Below are 16,597 nucleotides of genomic sequence, written 5' to 3'. Positions count from 1 at the left end.
TAGATATGACCATCACAGCCATTTTGAGCTGGTGAACGTCCATTTATTTGCGTTCGATTTACACGAACGACCCTCACTTTGAATGTCGCGTATTATGTTACCATGTGATGTTGCTGAAAATATCCTGCTGATCAATGCGACCTCTGCTTTCCCTGTCGCCCATGCCGAACCGAATCACATATTGAACATGAATTGTTCACAGATTGACTGAAGTGAAACTGCACTGGTGCTTTTGTGTTAGTTTTTTGAGACTCTATTCAACACTATTCATAATAATTGCTTGGAAAAGAGCAACGAGGACATTCTTCAAAAAATCTATTTTTGTGTTTTATAAAAAACTAAAGTCATACGGTTTTGGAGGGTGCATTTTTACATACATTACTCTTTAAAAATTTGATTTTTTGAGAAAATGACAGTGCTTGAAATTTCCAGTATTCTACTTTACTGCAAACGGAGGGCTGTGAGGTCCATTGCTTTTAGCACTTGCAAATACCCATAAAGCTCAGCCAGTGAAGGGTCTGTGGGATTCGACACAGTTCACACGTTGCCCCGAGCAGCCCTTATGTCTAGAAAAAGGCTCGGCTCGCTGCTAAAAGATCTGCCTATGCCCGATCAAAATGACTCAGCAATCGGCCTGACTGTTAGCGCCTAAGGAAAGCTGCTCACACATGAGGGTCATTCTAAGCAGGTTGTACGCACACACACACACAAACACACACAATCTATTTGCCTAAGATCTGTGCTACATTAAAATGGATTACGGATCATTATATCTAATGAACGTACCGTTGTCGAGATAAACAACACCGGTTTGAATGTTAAACATGGAAAACGAAAGCTAATCGCTAAATTAATCTGAGTGATTCTGAAATTCTCTTTATGTACCACGACGCTCCTCTGATCATTTTAATCCAATGAGCTCTAAAAGCAATGGCAACTTGATTATTTATTTATGTATTTACTTGAATCTCAATGTGAACTAATGCTTTGTAACAACTTCCCTTCCCAACTGGCCAAAGGATCATTAGAAAACAGAAATTTTGTTGTTATTTCTCTTACATAAAATTATTGTAATGGTATCCGAGGGTAAATAAATATTGAACGGTTACAACATTCAAATACCATAATATTACCAGTGTTGTTAAAGAGATTGTTCACCCAAAAATTATTTTAAGCCATATACAGTATATTCTGAAGAATGTTAGTAACCAGACGGTTGTAGACCTCATTGACTTCCATAGTATGGGGAAGAAGAAAAAAATACTATGGAAGTCAATGGGGAACATCAACTGTTTGATTACCAACATTCTTCAAAATATCTTCTTTTGTGTTCAGCAGAAGAAAGAAATTCATACAGGTTTGGAAAAACTTGAGGGTGAATAAATGATGACAGAATTTTGGGTGAACTATCCCTTTAATGTTCACTAAAACTATTGAAAATCATTGAAATAATGCTGAAATCAATCAAATTGAAAAAAATAGAAACTAACTGAAAAACGGAAAAGCACAAACAATTACTAAAATCAAAATAAAATGAAAATATAAAAGCTATTATGAATAAATACCAAATAATACAATAACACTGGATATTGCATAGCCAAAAACCTAAAAACATACCTTTTAATTATTGTTAGTCCAACTTTAAAGTGATAAAACACAAGTAAGTTGGATAACTCAATAGGATTCAGTTAACTTGCCATTTTAAATGTGTATTACTGAGCATTACCTCAAAAAAAACAGTAAACACAACATGGCATTTCTGCTTGGATGAACAGAATAAAAAGCAATTTTGAATTGCGTCTGCTTTACAACAGTCAAACAGACGCCTAAAGCTGCGAATAAAGATATACACGGAGGGCATTTACTTTTCACAGTCATCAAATCCAGTTTAACACGCATTCGGGTTGGCCTCACCTCAGCGTTTCACGACGTTCAGACAGACATATTCCATTTTCTTTTTAAGTCCATCACTGATGTCTATGCATAAAATGCGATGCGGCACAAAGGAACACCTCTGTCGTTTTAAATAAGAATCTAATAGCTGAAATGACGGAGGCTTCAGTGCAAAACAGACTATTTGTAGGCATTCAGGGAGACTGTGGTGCAAAAGGCAATTAGTATTTTGCTGCCGGGCCCTTGATGTGTGATTTCTAAAGGTTGTTAGAGGCACTATCAGAGTTTGGCAGCGAATATGCATAAGGTACATTGTAAACGAGAGCGTGATTAAGACTCAACTAGGCTGCGGATATAAAGAGTGCCAAACTCAAGTGCTTAAGGTAGAAACCTTGAAGAAAGCCTAGTGATGTAACTACGGAGGATGACATCCGCAAAATGGTTTAGGTCCAGACACCAAAGAAGATTACCAGGTGGTCAAAAGAGCCCATGCTCAAGTCTCAGTAGCTATGTTTCCATACACCTATTTGTGTGTGCATATTGGGACATCGCATAAAGAAAAACGCTTGGAGATGCGCAGTTGAGGTGGATACATTTTTTATCTGATGAGAAGACAAGCGCATAAACTACGATGGAAACTCATTTACTGAATTAAATACCTTGATGCGCAACAAAAAACTCACATGACTTTTCCGCAGCGGTGGATGTGATTGGATAACTGGACTAACCAGCGGACCAATCGCATCACAGCATCTCAAATGTTGGCTTGATCATTCTGAAACGCCCGAGCCAAAGTCTGTCATCAGAATGATTTGGCTTAATTCCCTCCCAGAAGCGTCTCACATGATTGCGTTCCCAAACACCAGAATCCAAACGCAAGATAACACGCCAACGTTTATTGCGTTTCGTTTGCGCGCTCTGAGACCCAATTCATTTCTGATGGAGGACAATGGGTTCTTCCCTGATTGCAGCAACTTCCATTTATATTACAGATCTTTTGCACCAATTTCCCAGGAAGTGATGATTTTTTTTTTTTCTCTTGAACACATGGGATGGAAACTGTGCTTTATTTGCAAATGTTTTATGCAACATTCCAATTTTTCCTCATAAGTTAAATTCACAACTATGAATGGAAACTTTGCTAATGATATTCTGGAATGTAGATATGGATTTTTGTGCCCCACTGCCAAACAAAATTTACATTTTTAAATTGCTTAGGAAAGTTAAAGCGCACCTTTCCCCAAACAAACAAACAAACAAACAAACAAACAAACAAACAAACAAACAAACAAATCGTTCATGAAAAGTAAAATTACATACCAAAATGTAATAATAATAGTAACAGTGATGCTTTAAATAAATAAATCGTCACTTTGTAGTACTCAATTATGGAATTATAAAAGTTTAAAAGCTAACAAATATGTAAATACTACTAATTATTATTTTTTTTTTTACTACAAGTTTACTGACCTTCCATTAAAAACAGTGGCTATGTGCTGATGTGTTTAAAAAAAAAAACTGAAGTCTGCTAGTCAGCACAACTCAAAGGCCATTCAAGAAATATCATTTATCTGCAGTTTTTCTAAAGGTTAATTGTATTAATCAACTTTAAGAGATGTTTATATCGGTTTAATAAATGTTTAAGCACTTAATGCATGAAATAAACAGCGAACATTTACATTTCATGCTGAGATTTCCCATTTATTCCTGCAGTTCTCTGGGCCGTTCCTCTTGCGTAATCAGGCCCTGCACTTGACAAGTTTCACTGTGACACTGTCTCGGTACAATGTGACCTTCTATGCAAGCAAAGACACTCATTGGGCCCTTGGGGACCATTTGAAAGCACCAAGCTTTCGGTGGATGGATCCAGGATGGCCGCCTGCTCTGTTTGAGCCACTAATCTCATCAGAGAGCATCTGACATCTACTAGCTCCGACGTATAGACATGCCGCTGGAGATTATAAAAAAAAAAAAAGAAGCTAAATACATCAATTGTATTGCAGTTACCATAAAGATAATTCATCAACATGCAACTGCTTGGTTAACTAACTACAGTACAGTAAGTAAATTCATAATTTATCTCCAAAAATACTACTTTTATGGAAACGGAAAAAAACATTGCATTTTTTACAAGAATTAAACACCACATTGTCAAAGTTGATATTGTGGCTGGCTTTATATATGGTCCAACACTAGCATTTGCCATTATATTCCTAACATTTCACCAAAATCAAGCTCAAATGGAGTTATGAGGTTTCTAACCAGCGAATTTCAGACATGGTGTTTTGTCCATCATTAGAACGGCTGCATCTGAGGCAGTAAGTTTGTCACATTATGTTTTCATCAACTATAAAGTTTACTGTAGCTATGTGGGCACTCTGTTTTTTTTTTTTCGTCATTTGGCCAAATCTCATTTTATTAAAAGAGGAAGTGCTACGCACAGGCTATTTATGACAGTACTGGTTATGACTCAACGATAAATGCTAGACTAAGACACTCTTTTCTTCTCCACAAATACATAAAACATTAGCCTTTGTATATACAGCATTTCTTGACTAAAGAAAATGCTGTACTTATTCAAACAAGCAGTTCTTTATTTACCCTTGCATTGCAAACAAGCAGAGACTGTCAAAACTGCGTGCGGAGCTTCATTCACGATAGAGGCGGGCGGAGTTATGAGGTTTGAGCTTGATGATCCAATGGAGTTACAATGTTTAGTCACAAGCTCTTTTAATAGCTGTGGTTTTCATTGGTTAAATATTTGCAAAACCAACAGACAGATGTAAAGGGTGGATAATAGTAATGATTTATAAATATTACAAAAAAAGACGAAATATGGAATTATGAGGTTTCTGTCCGATGGTCACACAATTCTCACTATTAACAAACTATCAACAATGACTTTTGCAATAAACTCCTAATCACTGTGTAGGATTAAGGGATGTAGTTCATGGCCATGCAGAATAAGGCATTAATATGTGCTTTATAAGTACTAACAAACAGACAATATCCTAGCAATATGCTTACTAATAAGCAACTAGTTCATATTTAGAATCAATAATAAATTAATCTCTATTCACAGCAGAAATATTGTGAATAATCCATCTGTAAATATAACAGAGCACTGAATAAAATCCAACATTGTGCAAGAAAGGTCACCAGATAATGAAATGAAAAATATTACAAGTGTGATAGTCATGGCCTAGCAGAAAGTGCACACGCTCCTGAGTTTGAATCCAGCATTTGATTTTAAACAGTTATTTAATAAAAATAAAAAAAATGCTAAAATCTAAATTTAAAAGAAGTAAATATTTCATTTACAGCAATGGTTTTGCTTTTAATACTGAAGTTGTTTTGATCCAAATGTGAAGGGGGAAAATGTCATTCCTCTTACTTTAGCTTTAAAGCACAAGCATTTCAAAAAACATACTAGAATGTCACAAAATCCGCCTCAACAAACCACGCATCATTTCCATATAAAAGGGGCATCACACATTCAATCTGAACTGACGTGGTGCTAAACTGGAGACGTCCCTCTGCGCCCGGTGACCCGCTCCTGCTCTCAGCCGAGCTGTGAAGAGACCGTACAGACGTTTGAACTCACCGTTTTCTGTATTTTCATGCTCGGTGTCAGTGAGGGTGAGGTTAGAGTTGGCTCTGCTGGAGAGGCAGGAGCTCCGGCCGGATTTGGTGTTGCTCCGGCCCCAGAGTCGGACGGCGTGCTCGGGGGAAATGATGCCGTCCGTTTCTGTGTCAGCGTCTGATCCCACGCTCACGGAGTAGTCGCGGTGGGGAAGGCCCATTTCTGTCCTATATGCTGCCATATGGGGCGGCACGGGATCCCCAAAGGCCATGTCTCTGAGAGAGAAGTCCACCCCTGATACAACACACAAGAACACAATGAGAGAAAACACATTCTGTGTTATACACACAAGAACAGACTAAAAACATTTTCTCCATCTCATTTCATATTGGTTTCATATGGTTAAGTGATGATAGAAATGTCTAACAATAATAATAATAGTTATTACTATTATTAAAAGTAGTAATAGTTTAAACTTTTTCCCCGCAAGCATTTTTTTTTAAAGTTGCCAGCCAGCAGCAACACTTTTTATCATTTTCATAAAGGTTTCAAGGACACCAGAATATTCTGTTGTATGAACATATAACTTGCACTATATCAAAAGAAAGAACAGAGCCTCTTCTTTAAAAAATAAATAAACAAACGTTTTATATAGCTTCAAGCATTCCTTTTTTATCAAAACTTAGATGTGGGTAAGTTTCATAAAAAAGCAACATTTTGAGTAAAAAGCTAGAATCTAGAAAATCAAGATTTTACCCAAGACGTCTGGATCTGATTCAGAACGATAATCAAATCATAAATGGAGTAGTCATTGAGTCCATCAACACACCCAAAGCTTCACGGTCCTATACCTCGTCCTGGGTCGACATTTCATTCAGTAACATTAGGCAGTTTTGATATGCGGTTTAATGTTGGTGATTGTTATTTTACATAATGCATCTATCAGCTATCGCTTATTTCTGCTTCTTCTTCGCCTGTGTTTTAATCAGGAGATTCCGTAGTCTTTCAGAAGAGGTGTAATAGCGCCCCCTACTGTATAACAGTGAAAGACGGAAAATTACGTCGCGGGGAAAGAGTTAAAAATAGCCTAGAAATCTAGACGCACCCTAGCGGCAGCAAAATTTATTTAGCAACTCTCCGTTGACTTTCGGAGCTGTAAAAACCTAAATTGGGTCAGGCCAATCACATCGTGTATAGAGTAGGCGGGGCGGGCTTAACATAATGACGACAGAGTTGCGACGGTTCCCTGCTACTTGAAAACAAAGAATGGCGGCTGCTGCTGGAGAACAGTCTTTCGAATCGGCTTTGGCCGCGACTCTGGAGGACTTGGAGTTAAGTTTTTCTTTGAGAAAAGAGCAAAGAACGGCACTTAAGTCATTCTTAAAAAAGGAAGATGTGTTCGTAGTTTTGCCGGCCAGATTCAAAAGTTGAATCTATCAACTAACGTTAGCTCCGCTGTTGGGAAAACGCTCTGGTTGGCTGAAGCGCTGTCCTATTGCGTGCAGAGGGAATTTGAAAGACAGCCGTTTATCCCGCCCCTCGGATTGAGCCGTGTCTATGGTGAGTTGCCAGACCTAACATCTTGATGTAGGTCTGGCTTGCCATGCTAAGTTAAAAAGGCAGTACAGTATAAACTATTAACTTACAATTATTAATTACAATGTTTTTACACATATGATATCAATTAATGTGATGGTTACTTCCAAACTTGAGTGCTGTTTCCAGTAGGAACGAACTTTTAACTGGAACGCCTCTGACATCCAAAGTAAACTGAATGCAGCATAACAAACAAGTTTCTGAGTGAAAAGGTTTTTTTTTTTTTTTAATTACACTTAACTCTTTCCCGCCACTGTAGGAATTTTACCGTAATTTATGAGACAACCATTCAATGCCATTGACGGAATTTTCCGGGTTTCCGGAAGATTACAGAATAAAAGAGTACAGAACCTGTGATGCCTTGAAATGCTGTCTAGGTAGGCGTTTTGTAACATATTGCGTTCACAGAGCAAGCCTTTTCACTGATTGTTTACAGCTTAATGGAAGTTACACCCATAATTCGCGCAAAGCGTCATGCGGCGCAGGAATAATGTGGATATGAGACAACAATTCAATGCCATTTACAGAATTTTCACAGTTATATGGTAGGGTACGCATCTTCTAAAAGAGTACAGAACCTGTGATGCCTTAAAATGCTGTCTAGGTAGGCGTTTTGAAACGTATTTGTTTCAAGAGAACACCTTTAAACTGAGCACCTGGTCTTGTATGACACTCCAAATTGACCGGGAATAAGCAATATATGAAACTAGCCAATGTTTAATCAACTTGAAAAAAACCTAACGAGAAGTTTATTCAAAATGGAACACTCAAACCCACAACCTCAATGCACATTAAATTCAGAGTGCGCTCATGCCTGGTGGAGACCAAAGTACGAGAAAAAGGAAGCCGTGTCGATGGAGCTACAGCAAATTACAGATGTATGCCTGAGAGTGAGTGTAATAGCCTAATAGTTAGCGTGCCTGAGAGAAACATGGCATTTAGTATTCATGGAGGGGAAGTGCATATTTTTTCAGGTCACCATCAACTGGACACATTAGAAGGTCATAAAAGACATCAGCGAATCAGCATTCACGGCACCCCCCTCTCATTAAAGTCCCAGCACGCTAATGGCAAAGCTACAACACACCGCATTCGGCTTTCCTTTTATCTCTCCGGTTTTAGATACAGCTTTTTTCAAAACGGCTGGAATATATTAGCGACGGATCAAATCAGCGTCACCGCAGTCTCTCTTAATTGCTTGAATGCGATCACTCTCCGAGGCGTATCTGAAAGATGCAGATCTGGAGCCTGTGAGAAGAGCTCTCTCAAAGTGTATGATAGTTCGTCTCGTTTTAACAAGTATGTGTAATAGATATGTGCTTTAATATGAGGAGGGCAAGCAAAATGATCAAGGGTGCAGCTTTCCACACTTCAAAAAGAAAATAACAAGCACACAGGTCATGCATCAGGGATCATTACCATTCTTGCCATCAACAGGTTTAATACAGCTCATTTAGGGGAATTATCATGGCCAAAAATCTTTCACTTTTTTTTAATATATTTTTTTAAATAAGGAATATTGTTATGCACTCAAACAACCCAAATTTAGCTCTAATGCTAAATTTTCATTCATCAAGACACAATGTTAAATTTGGGATGCAAACTATATATATACAATCTTTCACACACACACACACACACACACACACACACACACACACACTAATATATTATATGAATGATTATACAATTACAATAAAAATAAATATAATATTATTATAGTATGAATAATATTGTACTGTAAAGTAAAAAAAAAAAAAAAAAAAAACATCTATATATATCGTTTTTTTTGTGTGTGTGTGTGCAAATTTTTGCTTCCCTGTACTCACATTTTTGCCTCTTTGGTTTTACTACAACTATAGGGGAAAAAAAAGAATTCATTATTTATTTACCTTCATGTCCAAATGGTTGTGCTCTTATTTTCTCATTGGAAAACAGAGGGAAAATGTATGAACTTTATGGACCTCTATAATTGTGTTTTAATAGTGTTTTTTTTTTTTTTGGAGTCTGAAAGCCTCTGGTCACCAATTCTAGTCTTATGGAAAAGAGCAGCATGAACACAGAAAAAAAAAAAAAAAAAAAATTCAGCATATGGTTTGGAATGACATGTAGATGAGTGAATAATGACACAATTTTCAAATTTGGGTAAACTGTTCCTGGACAGGACTGTATTTTGTGTCTGTCTGCTGTAGAACAGATTTGAAAAATGCAGTATTTTTGCTGCTGGCTGAAGGTAAATTCTGTGGAGACATGCAGCAATCAGAAATGCATTATACTTTAATAGGCGAATTATAATGTCATCAATAACGGTTCACTTCTGCAAATTAGGCCAGATTGCTTTCAGGGCAAATGCAAACCATATTGGAGTCCATGCAAACCGTAACCCAAGCGAAGCGATTCCAGCCAAGTTTGAAAAACACAGATTCGAATAAGAAAATTTCTTGTTTCATAATGTTAGTTGAACAGAAATTGCACACTTTAGTTTTCAAAGACACTTGTGGTATGGCGGTGAGAGATCAGACATGTGAACCCGCTCACCTTGCCTGCTGAACTCATCGGCTTCGTGGTGCACCACGTCTTTGACTCGGCTGCCATAGGCCAATCTGGGGTCCTGATCGAAAGCTTTGAGGGTCTCGCTGGAGCTGTAGGACTTGGGGTTGAGCTTGCCGTCCTCGCTGTCAGCTGAGGAGCTGGTGTACCGGCGCTCCGTGTCCCGCCTGGAGGTCAGAGAGCGGTAGGGTCTGCGTTCTTTCACTTCCATGGCAACCTTTTCTCTTGTCTCAACATCAAAGGGAGGGAAAGAAGCCAGTTCAGTCCGTACGATACTAGAAGAAGACACAGAAGGAGGAAAAGACCATGATTACGACTTGTAATCCGTTTTTACAGCTAAAACCTAACATTTTAAAGTTTGGGATTAGGGTTGCAAATTTTCCAGAATTTTTGGAAACTTTTCAGGATTATTTGGAAACTTTTGGAAACTTTTCAGGATTATTTGGAAATTTTCTGGAACTTTTAGAAAGTTTCTGGAAATTTACCAGAAATATTCAGCCCCTTTGCAACCCTATTTGGGATTAGTCTTTTGTGCTCACCTAGGCTGAACTTAATGGATCAAAAATACAGTAAAAATTGTAAAACTTTACTGATAACAAAGCTGAATTTACTCCAGTCTTCAGTTTCACACGATTCTTAAGAAATCATGCAAGAATGCTGATTTGCTGCTCAAAAAACATTTATTACTATTATCAATGTTGAAAACAGTTGTACTGAATTAATCATATTTTTGTGGAAACACTTTTTTTTTTCTCAGTATTTTTCACTAAATAGTAAGTTCAAAAGAACATAATTTATGTGAAATGATTTTGTGTGTGTAAAACTTTCTACTGTCACTTTTGATCAATTTAATGCATCCTTGCTGAACAAAAAATATTAATTTCTTTAAAAAAAAATTGCAACATAAAAATACAAAACATCACTCCATATTTCATATCTATTCTATACCTATATCTATTCATAGGATTCGACTACCCAGCTATTTTAGTGTGCCACTCACTCGGGCAGCTGACAGGAATTTAAAAAAAAATTCCAGCTGGAACATTTTTTTCAAGACCCTAAAGGACAAGTTAAAAAAAGAAGATTTCTGGACAATCCTTTAAAATAGTTCTCCCAAGTCGGGGTGACATAATGCAGCACTGCAGCATCTTGTAAACCAGGATCCATTAAAAAAAAAAATACAGCACAACAAATCTTGTGGCCGTAAACTTTATTACTTGAATCCCCCTCCCTGCCTTTGAGAAGAACGCTGCGCTTCCAGCAGATTTTTAAGTGGCAGGTGTCCTTCTGTTTGGTCTGTGGTTTAAACGCTGTGGGTCAACAGCCAATGCAAAAATACACCCTTCTGACTCCTGTCACGACTATCAAACTGCAGCAGCCAAGACTCGGATAAAAGGGTGACTATTCCTCACAAAACACTGGGGAAAATATTAAATATAGTTCACCTAAAAAAGACAGTTCGGTCATCATTTACTCACCCACATGACTTGTGTTGAGCACAATAGATTATATATACGCACACACATACACACATACATATATCCCAATCACCATCCATTTTGGTTGTATGTGTTACCATTCCGGTTCTACTTGCACTGCTCTGAGTGGGATTCAAACTGGTGTTTCTGGCATGGGAGGCGGGCACACTATCAAGGACGCTAAAGACGGCAGTCGCTAGTGAGCCTCTTGAGGCCAGGGGAGTGAGGTTTACCCCCCACAGCTCTTACTAGATGGCCTCAGTTACACTCACCCCCCTAAACCTCACTCTCATCCGGGTCACGGCACCAATGTAACACCTCTGGTTCTACTCGCTCTGCTACGAGAGGGATTCAAACTGGTGTTTCTGGTATGGGAGGAGGGCATGCTAACAAGGATGCTAAAGACCGCGGTCTCTAGTGCGCCTCTTGAGGCCAGGGGAATGAGGTTTACTCTTACTAGCTGACCTCAGTTACACTCAATCCCTTAAACCTCACTCCCATCCGGGTCACGGCACCAATGTGATCCCTCCTACTCGAACCTGCGTTTCCGTAATGGTTCTGGACGATAAAGATCGAGGCTAAAGACCGTCAGTTTTACTTACACAGCTGTTACTAGCTGGCCTCTGTATGGAAAAAGAGCAGATCGGACATTCTGCAAAATATCTCTTTTTGCATTCAGTAAAACAAAGAAATCCACACGAGCGTGACATGAGGGTGAGTAAATTTGCATTTTTGCTGCGTTATTCTTTTTACACACAAGGAAAAGGAATCTACATTATCATCTGCCTCATAAATATTCCAGCCTCATCCCAAATCCGCATTACAAAGCAAACAGCATTGTGAGAAACATTAGACCTTCGTAATGCAAGCTTGTCAGCAATAATGCATGCCATCTCTGTAACTAAATGACACTTTGTAGCGTAGTGTAAAAACAAAATGGCCGCGTGGAGATAAATATATTGGTGTAGGCGTCACTGTGAGATCAGGCAACCTGACATCAATTTATAGGTCCCTTGATTTTCCCCGGACAGGATATCACACAGAACCGGAGCTGGAGGAGGGGGTCTTAAACATGTCGATGTGGATTTATGAAGTTGATTAGAGGTTGGGTCATTGTTTTCTCTAAGGCTCACTTAAGATAGTGAGGTTTCCCTGCTTGATTCATTTCATTTCCTGGACTTCAGCTCCGATCCAAATCAAGTGTTTCTGACAATACAAGGTTTAGTATCTGTAATGGATTAAACCACAGGATGTGCAGTTTTCAGACATCTCAGACCATAGAGCACTATTCATCCACTGCATCCGCCCGACTGAGCATGCAACGTGGGTTAAAAATAGAATACACAATAAAAATAATCTTACGGATATTGCCAGGAAAACATCTGGGTCACATCTCACCTGAGATATATTTTGAACAAACAAAATGAAACCCATTCTTTGTAACATTATGAAGAAAAACAATAAGATACTGCTTAAATTATAAAGTTAATGTGTAAAATAAAACAAAGCATTGGTTGAATTACATATTTACATTTTATTTTAATAAAAAAAGCTTTTACATCCAGACAGAATATTTTCATAAATATGGTGAGAATATGATTTTTTTTTTTTTTCACATTACAGTAATGGGAGAAGATGTTTAACGGTCATAAAAACAGGTGAATTTGTATTTATTGGTATTTTGTTGGACTGGATGTAATTATTATTAATATATTAATAAAAACATATAACATTTATTTTAAAACCATTGGGTTATATGTACTATAGTATCGATATTTCTTAACATTACAGTAACTATCATGAAAATGTAGTGTTGAAAAAAATATTTTTGTGAAAAAAAAATTAGGTTACACTTTACAATAAGGTTCATTAGTTAACATTAGTTAATAACTACCTTAATTAACATGAACTAAGAATTAATACGGCATTGAGTAATCTTAGTTAATATTAATTTCTACATTTATTATATATGATTAAAATCAAAGGTTAATGCATTAGTTAACGCACAAACATGAACATAACCCTAACCCTAACCCTAACCCTAACAAAAATGACCAAATACTGTAACAAATGTATTGCTCATTGTTAGTTCATGTTAGTTAATACATTAATGTTAACTAATGATCCTTATTGTTAAGTGTTGCCAAAAATCATTTCAGTTATTAAATTACAAGTATAGATAATGTTAGAATGCTGAACTAAATTAACATTTACATTTTACTTTAAATTATAAAAGCTTTTGAGTCCAGACAGACTTATTTTCATTACTGTAATGCAATTTTTTTTCACATTAAAGTAATAACAAATACGCAAGATAATGTGCTTAGCGGTCATGAAAACAATATAAAAAAAATCTGAATGGACATATAGGTTAAATCTTGTTTATGCAAAACATATTTTTAATTTGACAATGAACATTTTGATATTATAAAATGATAAATCTTTTGATCTTTGATCCCGGATATTGCTTTGCAAGATTGACACCAGTCGCAGTCTCTGTCTAAGTAAAAAATTAAATAAAATAAAGATTTACAAGTCAACCCACGCATCAAAAATAGAAGGCTTAATCATAATGGAATTTGGTTCTAGATCCTCTTAAAAGCACAAAAAAAACCCACAACAGTACGAGTGGGACAATATGGCCGACTCGCTCTCAGCATTCCCCAGCAGATAAGCTCTTTAAGACCACTGTAATATAAATGTGTGGCACTCCCGCAATAATCCGCAGTAAACTATATCTAACCCCCCTTAAACAGCCTCTTTATTGCCAGGCCCATTGTGAAGTCGGGGTCACCTTTTGTATGGACTGGCAGCTGAAAAGATGGCCGTGATTAATGACTCGGAGACCTCTGCTCCGGGACCTCCGCTGTGGACAAAAACTGCTTTTCTCCTAAAGACCCGCAAGAGCACTTCAGCTGCCGGACCGGAATCTCCAAACCATTTGCTTTTAGGTTACTAATTTTGCAGCATTTAGAAAGAGTCTTCTAGCTTATGCAAATTCATACAGAGACAAAAGAGCCTTTATGGCAACACTTGAGGGGGTTTTGTTAAAGTGCATTGTCTTAATTTCCAAAAGCCTCGCTTCAATGAAATCGCCACGTAATGTGGAGATTCTGCGCATAGGCCGCGCTCCTGAATATCCGAGGTCTCGCGTGCACAAGGGTGTACCTTTGGGGCCATGGGAACGCTTTCCGTCTTTTCAGCGACGGAGCGGCCCGTCACTTACGCTTTGACAGCTGATGTCTAGTGCAAATACATATCTGTGAAAAGGAAGACGCGTTTGACTGACGTTTCTCTGTGAAGGAGCTATTTTTGCTCTCTGTGTGTTTCTCCTATGATAGTGTGTTAAGCTGTATGAATAATCTGGAAAACAAGAATAAAAGTCAGAGACGTCGGCTCCTATCTAATCCCCAGAGCCCTGTGGTGAGCAAAAAGAAAAAAGATATGACAAAAAAACATGATTTCTGCCCTTGCTGAACTGGTGCTCAGAATGGAAAGGGAACAAAATATATGTACGAAATGAACCATGAACTGAAGTTAAGGCAAAGCGTTTAAATGTTTGGGATCGGTACGATTTTTTGAAAGTGGCAGCACCATTTTGCGCACCAAACCTGCATTTATTTCATCAAAAATACAGTATTAAATATTGTGAAATATCACAATTGCTATTTGAATATATTTTAAAATGTAATGTAATGCCTGGGATGGCAAAAATGAATTTTTAGCATCATTACTCCAGTCTTCAGTGTCACATGATCCTTCAGAAATCATTCTAATATCATCATCATAATCTCACTAACCCCAAACTTTGGAGCGGTAGTACATGTTTTCAAACCAGATGCACACCGAGGGTACATTTACATGACAGCGATGTAGTAAAAACGGACTAAAAACGCTTTATTATTCACGCCAGGCCAGTAGATGGCGATGTCACTTTGTAAAGAAAAACTACACACCTGAACACGTAATACACATGTGCATGATGTCACCGTTTCACAAATTCGTGTTTTTTTGTAGTTTTACATGACGATAACAGTATTGTTTTCAAAAGTTTGCGTTTGCAGGCCGCCAAAACTCTGCTGTCGTGCAAATGAACGGCCAAAACGCGTGAAAAGTTTCCGTTGTGAAACGGATATGGTGATGAGGCTGTGCAATGTGACAACAACAGCCAATCAGAACATATTTGATGTTTAATATACAATTATTTGGAGCGGTGGGCGGGGCTACTCACTAAGAAATCAATAGATTTTGATAGGACACAATATTAGCCCATGGCCCAGTTCTCTGAACTCATTCATTGATTCATTTGTTGTTGTTTTTTTAGAAATGCTATTTACGTAAATCGTTTATACTGTCAGTTTTATACATTGATCTTGGCAGCTTTACCTTGTAAGCTTCAATTGAACAAATAACACCCTTTCCTGGAGTATTCAGGGCTTTAATGAAATGTTATTGAATTGTTTATTGAAAATGCAATGAAGACAGCTCTCTGTTGTTCAGGTTTTGCTTAGTTTCCTTTGATTTCCTTTCATTTTAAACACAGCTGAAGCAAAGCACTCTGGGGAAAGTAGCAAATAGCATATCTATAAAACAATCTGCTGCTCAGGTATCAGTTTCCTTATACATTCAATGATATCGATCAGTTAGTCTGCATTCGATGAACATTCATGCACACCCCGTTTCCTGGTTTGGAGCCAAAGAGGAAAAAAAAAAGTATAAATGCAAACGTTGTTGTTTCCGGTAAGGGAATGAGGTGATGTTCTGACACCTCAACATATGGATCAGAAAAACAATGCAAGCTTGAGCATCTGCTATGGAGGAAGTGGGGTCTTGGTTAAATGCCTTTAAAGTGACATGAAATTTGCATTCAACATTCTTTTTACTGCTGTAACAGGGCATATTTATGAGTAAAAAAAGGATTTTAAACAAGAAAAAAATGTAGAGGGGGATCTGATTTTGTCTATCGGGAATTGATGAGTGAGCGTTAAAAGTGGGCGTTTTAATGCCAGAGGAGTCAGATGTATAATCTCCGTCTACCAGACAGATTAAGTTGATAATGCCGTAGTACATTGATATATGGGTGTTTCTTCAACTTTGTGCACTTTTATGTCCCAAAGGTTGGTTTTTATTAAATCTAACAGATTTCTTTCTTTTTTTTTTTCACGAAGGTCATATTAAAACTAAGACATTTTACCATGCCTTCGACATATCAAATGACTTATGTATAGATTTGAGCTTTATCCTTGTCCCAGACTTTATATATTGAAATATGAAAATCCATTATAAAAATATGTATTATTACGTTTAAAAATATGACATTCCCAACAAACACTGAAAGACTGTCCCACAGTCATATAGTGTCATTGCCAATACACTGACCAATTTTGCCCCAAAACAAGTTTGTGTACAACTGAGAAGACAACAGTGTCAACTGAGGAGTTAGAGATGAAATATGTGGAAAAAAAGTGTTACGGTAAATATCATTCGGAATATGTTT

General features: G+C 37.5%; 1 protein-coding gene across 1 annotated transcript in view; it reads right to left on the bottom strand.

Moving 5' to 3' along the window:
- Positions 1 to 16,597, bottom strand: part of tenm4 (teneurin transmembrane protein 4) — a 232,444-nt gene that overhangs the window by 151,788 nt on the left and 64,059 nt on the right. Inside the window, exons 2-3 of the mRNA XM_084419906.1 lie at positions 9,611 to 9,897; positions 5,498 to 5,770 (exon numbers count right to left, since the gene is read on the bottom strand). Of these exons, the coding sequence (XP_084276032.1) occupies positions 5,498 to 5,770; positions 9,611 to 9,833 (496 nt within the window). The 5' untranslated portion in view covers positions 9,834 to 9,897. The remainder of the gene's footprint in view (positions 1 to 5,497; positions 5,771 to 9,610; positions 9,898 to 16,597) is intronic.

The sequence above is a fragment of the Rutilus rutilus genome, assembly GCF_951802725.1.
Source record: "Rutilus rutilus genome assembly, chromosome: 9".
Classification (NCBI taxonomy): domain Eukaryota; kingdom Metazoa; phylum Chordata; class Actinopteri; order Cypriniformes; family Leuciscidae; genus Rutilus; species Rutilus rutilus.
Note: the sequence above shows the minus strand (reverse complement) of the source record. Positions and strands in the feature narration are given on the sequence as shown.